Source organism: Myotis brandtii, unplaced genomic scaffold (genome assembly GCF_000412655.1).
Source record: "Myotis brandtii unplaced genomic scaffold, ASM41265v1 scaffold561, whole genome shotgun sequence".
NCBI classification, from domain to species: domain Eukaryota; kingdom Metazoa; phylum Chordata; class Mammalia; order Chiroptera; family Vespertilionidae; genus Myotis; species Myotis brandtii.
Window position 1 is genome coordinate 1,049,430 of NW_005370085.1, and position 5,104 is coordinate 1,054,533.

Genomic DNA, 5,104 nt, shown 5'->3' on the forward strand with positions numbered 1-5,104 from the left:
CCAGATTGCCAGACCCATGTGACTCCAGCAGCTTTTCTCTTTTGTCCCCTGTCTCCCAGGTGTCAGTGACAGTGAGGAGCTGAGTAGCCTGCAGGTCCTGGATGCAGACACCTTTGCCTTCTGCTGCACCTCGGGCCGGCTGGGGCTCGTTGACACCCGCCAGAAGTGGGCGCCAGCAGAGAATGTCAGCCCCAGCCCCGGGTCTGGTGGAGGGAGGTGGTGTGCAGAAGTCAGGGGCCAGGGCCCTGGGCCCAACATTGCCAGCCTGTGCTCAGATGGGCTGCTCTGTCTTCTTGACCCTCGGGACCTCCGCCATCCTGTGCGCTCAGTGCGGTGCCCAGTGTCCGCACCCAGCCCTGACCCAGAGCTGCTGCGAGTGACCTGGGCTCCAGCCCTGGACAGCTGCTTGGCCATCTCAGGTACCGCTGAGCAGGATTTTGCATCTGTTGTTTGAGCTTCCTCTTCCAAGGGACTATCGAGTGCTCTGGAAGGGGCCTCTGGCACCCAAAGTTAAAGTCGCTCACTGAGAATCTCCAGGTTAACTCTCCAGGTTCCTCAGGGGCAGGCTCTTCCCCAACTGGCTACTCAACTTCCATACAGTGGGAGCAGGGCTTTCCCATCCTAGCAGGAATTCAGTTCTGAGGTTGGTCGAGAGCCTGCAGTTAGTAAGACACTAGGAGAGCCATGGGGCTCGACCAGAAAGAGGCCATAGGATTCCAAGGGCCTCTCAGTCTAATTGCTTTTTGAATTATAGCAAGCCCCTAGGTCAGCAGGCTCCTCGCCTGGCAGTATCTAGTTGAAAGAAGATATTAGTGAGAGTATCTAAAGGCCAATGGGAAGGCCCTAGCCAGTTTTGCCCAGTGGATAGAGCATCAGCCTGTGGACTGAAGGGTCTCGGGCTTGATTCCGATCAAGGGCATATGCCTGGGTTGTGGACTTGATCCCCAGGAGGGGGCATGCAGGAGGCAGCCGGTTAGTGATTCTCATCATTGATGTTTCTGTCTCTCCCTCTCTGAAATCAATAAAAATACTGGCTACTACTTCCATACAGTGGGAGCAGGGCTTTCCCATCCTAGCAGGAATTCAGTTCTGAGGTTGGTCGAGAGCCTGCAGATAGTAAGACACTAGGTCAGCCATGGGGTTCGACCAGAAAGAGGCCATAGGATTCCAAGGGTGCTTCTCAGTCTAATTGATTTTTGAATTATAGCAAGCCCCTAGGTCAGCAGGCTCCTGGTCTGGCAGTATCTAGTTGAAAGAAGATATTTAATGAGAGTATCTAAAGGCCAATGGGAAGGCCTTAACCAGTTTGGCCCAGTGGATAGAGCGTCAGCCTGTGGACTGAAGGGTCCCGGGCTTGATTCCGGTCAAGGGCATATGCCTGGGTTGTGGGCTTGATCCCCAGGAAGGGGGCATGCAGGAGGGAGCCGGTTAGTGATTCTCATCATTGATGTTTCTGTCTCTCCCTCTCTGAAATCAATAAAAATATAAAAATAATAATAATAAAGGCCAATGGGAAGGATCCATTGAGAGGGGAAGAGGTTGAGAGAGCAAGAAAGGATCATTGATAATGGCAGGATCCAGAAAGAGTGCAAGAACCAAGTGTGGGGGAAGGGACTGGCTTTTAACAAGAAGACAGCAGATGGAGCTAGGTCGTGGGGGGAACATGAGAATGTTCCTAGCGGCTTCTATTTTCTCCATCAGTGTGGAGATGAGGCCATCTACTGAGACCCAAATGGATTAGAATTTGGGGCAAGTGGAAAGGTTTAAAAAAGTCTTAAGCCTCAGTTTCCTGGGGTAAGTATTAGTACCTACTTCATACAGTTGTGAGAATTAAAGGATTAGCCTCAGGCCTGGCACATGCTATACTATAGATTCTCGTTGTCACGTGCCCCATGGAGTTGGCAGCTGCTGGCATGTGGGCAGATATTCCATGCCCTTGGTTGGCCATTAAGTATCTTGTTTACTATTAGGTTCCTCGTCTCATAGTCTGTTTTGGTGCCATAGAGCAAGTTATAAAAATTATTTTAGCGATTCATTGTTGGTCTTCTCATTTCTCGTTCTTCCTCAGGTTTTGATGGGACAGTCCAGGTCTATGATGTCACATCTCGGGATGGAATGGAGGGTCATGTAGAACCTCTCTTCACTCACAGAGGTCACGTCTTCCTAGATGACCATGGGACAGGCCTTGCTCCGCTGGTCACCACCCACACCTGGCACCCCCGCAAGCCAAGGACTTTGTTGTCGGCAGCAAGTGATGCCTCTGTGCACGTGTGGGACTGGGTGGACCTCCGTGCCTCCCGCTGACACCAGCGTCTTCCTGCCCGGCCCCTGGAAGAGGAGCTGCTGTACGCACAACAAGGGCACTGATTTAGGACTCAGGTGACCACAGTCCCTGTTACCAGTGGAGTGGCCTTGGGCCAGTGAAGCAGCCTCTCTTAGCCTCAGTGTCTTTATTGGTAAAATGAGAAGAGTAGTTACTACCTCGCAGGGTTGTTGGGGAAGTTAGAAGAAATATATGGGAAAATACCAGGTAGGATGCAGTATAGAGATTCGATGGCTGCTCTTAGGTCAGACAGTTGTGGGCGACAGGATCCTGCTGCTTCCAGCAGGTGTCAATCCCACGGGTTTTTGGCACGAGAGACGCCTTCCTGACCTAATGGACGGTGGGGGGCCTTCTCAAGAGCAGTGCTGACCATCACAGTCATTCCCCGTGTCCTGACTTTACAGCCCCACCCCCATGTAAGCTCTGGCTCCCGGCACTTTGTACAGTTGGGAGGCTGATATAACATAGTGATTAAGACACTTGTGTTGGAGTCAGACAGATCAGAGTGTGCATGTGTGGAAGGCTTCAGAGAGACAGGTCTGGGGCCCAGGCCCACTGCAACCTGCCCACCAGCTCTCTTGGGGCTGCTCCTGTCAACCCCTAAGCAAAACTCGGAGATCCATCCAACAATACAGCTACTTTGCAATAGGACCCAAAGGTTCAATCATGTCAGTAAAGACCAGTGAAGCCCCGTGATTCAGGCTGGCTGCTGTTGGATGACAGCTCCTCCTTGATCAGCGTGGTGCTCAGCATTTTAAGAATTCCCCGTGTCTGACTTTACAGCCCCACCCCCATGTAAGCTCTGGCTCCCAGCACTTTGTACAGTTGGGAGGCTGATATAACATAGTGATTAAGACACTTGTGTTGGAGTCAGATCAGAGTGTGCATGTGTGGAAGGCTTCAGAGACACGGATCTGGGGCCCAGGCCCACTGCAACCTGCCCACCAGCTCTCTTGGGGCTGCTCCTGTCAACCCCTAATCAAAACTCGGAGATCCATCCAACAATACAGCTACTTTGCAATAGGACCCAAAGGTTCAATCATGTCAGTAAAGACCAGTGAAGCCCCGTGATTCAGGCTGGCTGCTGCTGGATGACAGCTCCTCCTTGATCAGCGTGGTGCTCAGCATTTTAAGAAGTTTTCATTTAGCCCTAGCCGGTTTGGCTCAATGGATAGAGCATCGGCCTGCGGACTGAAGGGTCCCAGGTTTGATTCCGGCCAAGGGCACATGCCTGGGCTGTGGGCTCGATCCCCACTCATTTAACAACAGGGATAGCTCAGAGCAACTAAGGTTGTGCATTCTCTGAAGAGTCCGTCTGAACTTGGGAGGAAAACTAGTTCCAGGGAATAAGCAAATTTCACTTTGACACAAACAGCGAAGTACTGCACATCCCCCTCCCTGCTGACAACCCGGGTAGCTCTGTCTCTCACGTTCCTCTATTTTGACTAGTCAGAACTAGGTTCCATATCTCACCTGCAGCCCCCATCTTCCGGGTTGTGCAAGTCCTCCAGCCACTGCCTCCTCGCCACTTTCTGGGTGTTTTGTCTCACCCAGATCTGGGTCCCCTGGGGCAGGACAGGTACTCTTCCAGGATTAGCAACTCCAGGATCTGCTCTTTCGTACATTTCTCTGGTCTCAGTCCCTGGCGACAGAGCTCCCGGAGATGGATGAGAGGCTCCTGGGGTGCTGACGCTTCTTGAGAGTGGAAATGCCAAAAGCATTGGTCCGGGGCCACTCCCTTGAAGGGAAATTTCCTGCTCCCAGTGAGAATCTTCTTCCAGCTTCACTATTCAAAGCTCTCCTTGTACTTGAGGAGCCCGGATTTGTTGGTCCCCAGCTACAGCCATTGTTCAGCTCAGAGAAGAACCTTATGACCGTGCTCTGAAGTCGAAACCCCTTTACCTCGTTGGGAAGCCACCGTCAGAGGGGAGCCACTCAGTAGAACTAGAACCAGAGACATACATTACAGAGTGAACCCTAGTGAAAGGCGCCAGTGTCAGTCATCCCAGCAGGACTGAGGTGAAGAAAGAGCCTTCCTGTTCTCCCCTCCCCGTGTCTTGGTGCCCGTGGAGTCTGGCCCTCTGTCACTGGGGAGGCAGCTCCAGAAGTTTGATAGGAGGGGGCAAAGGCAGGTGATCTGATTGGAAAGTAAAGGCATATGGAGCTGTGTTTGCATAGCAATTTGAGAAAATGCCAGTTATCCATGCTGAAGAATGAGGGTGGGCTGCAGAGATAATAGGGACAATAAGTTCACCCTCCCCAGCCACTGGTCACCAGTGTTGCAAAGGGAAGGTGCAGGTCAAGCACAGAGGGCGCCCAACGTAGCAGCACCTTGGAGAGCAGCACCGGGTGGAGGCGGCTGGCCCTTCAGATTCAAACGCTCCAGCTGCTGAGCTGCCTCTCATCTGGCTGAGTTCTCAGCTTTAGGCGCCCGGTTCAGGATTCCTCAGTCCTGGCACCATAACTCTCCCAAACAGGAAGGCTTACCGTGGTTAAGGTTACAGCTTTAAGAGCAAAGATAATAAAAACAGGTTCACAGGGTGTTAGAGTTGGAAGGAAAGTTAAGATATTCCGGCTTCGACTCAAAGCTGAGGCAGTCGGGGCTTAAACTCGCCCAAGGTCTCACAGCTGGTTTATGGCAAGAACTGGGACAGTGGCTCTGCCCTTGGACCGTGGGCTGGGCGACAGGCCTGCAGAGCCTGACTTACTCTGCTCCAAGGGCCACCCTGGTGGGGGGCGAGGTCGTCCCCGCCGGGCCGGAGGCGGTGGGGGAAAGGGTGC

At 52.7% G+C, this 5,104-nt stretch overlaps 1 protein-coding gene across 1 annotated transcript in view; it reads left to right on the top strand.

Annotated features, from left to right (window-relative positions):
* Nucleotides 1-2,796, top strand: part of WDR73 (WD repeat domain 73) — a 13,241-nt gene extending 10,445 nt beyond the window's left edge. Inside the window, exon 8 of the mRNA XM_005878476.2 lies at nt 2,069-2,796. Coding sequence (XP_005878538.1) covers nt 2,069-2,304 — 236 coding nt within the window. The 3' untranslated portion in view covers nt 2,305-2,796. The remainder of the gene's footprint in view (nt 1-2,068) is intronic.
* The last annotated feature ends 2,308 nt before the right edge of the window (nt 2,797-5,104 follow it).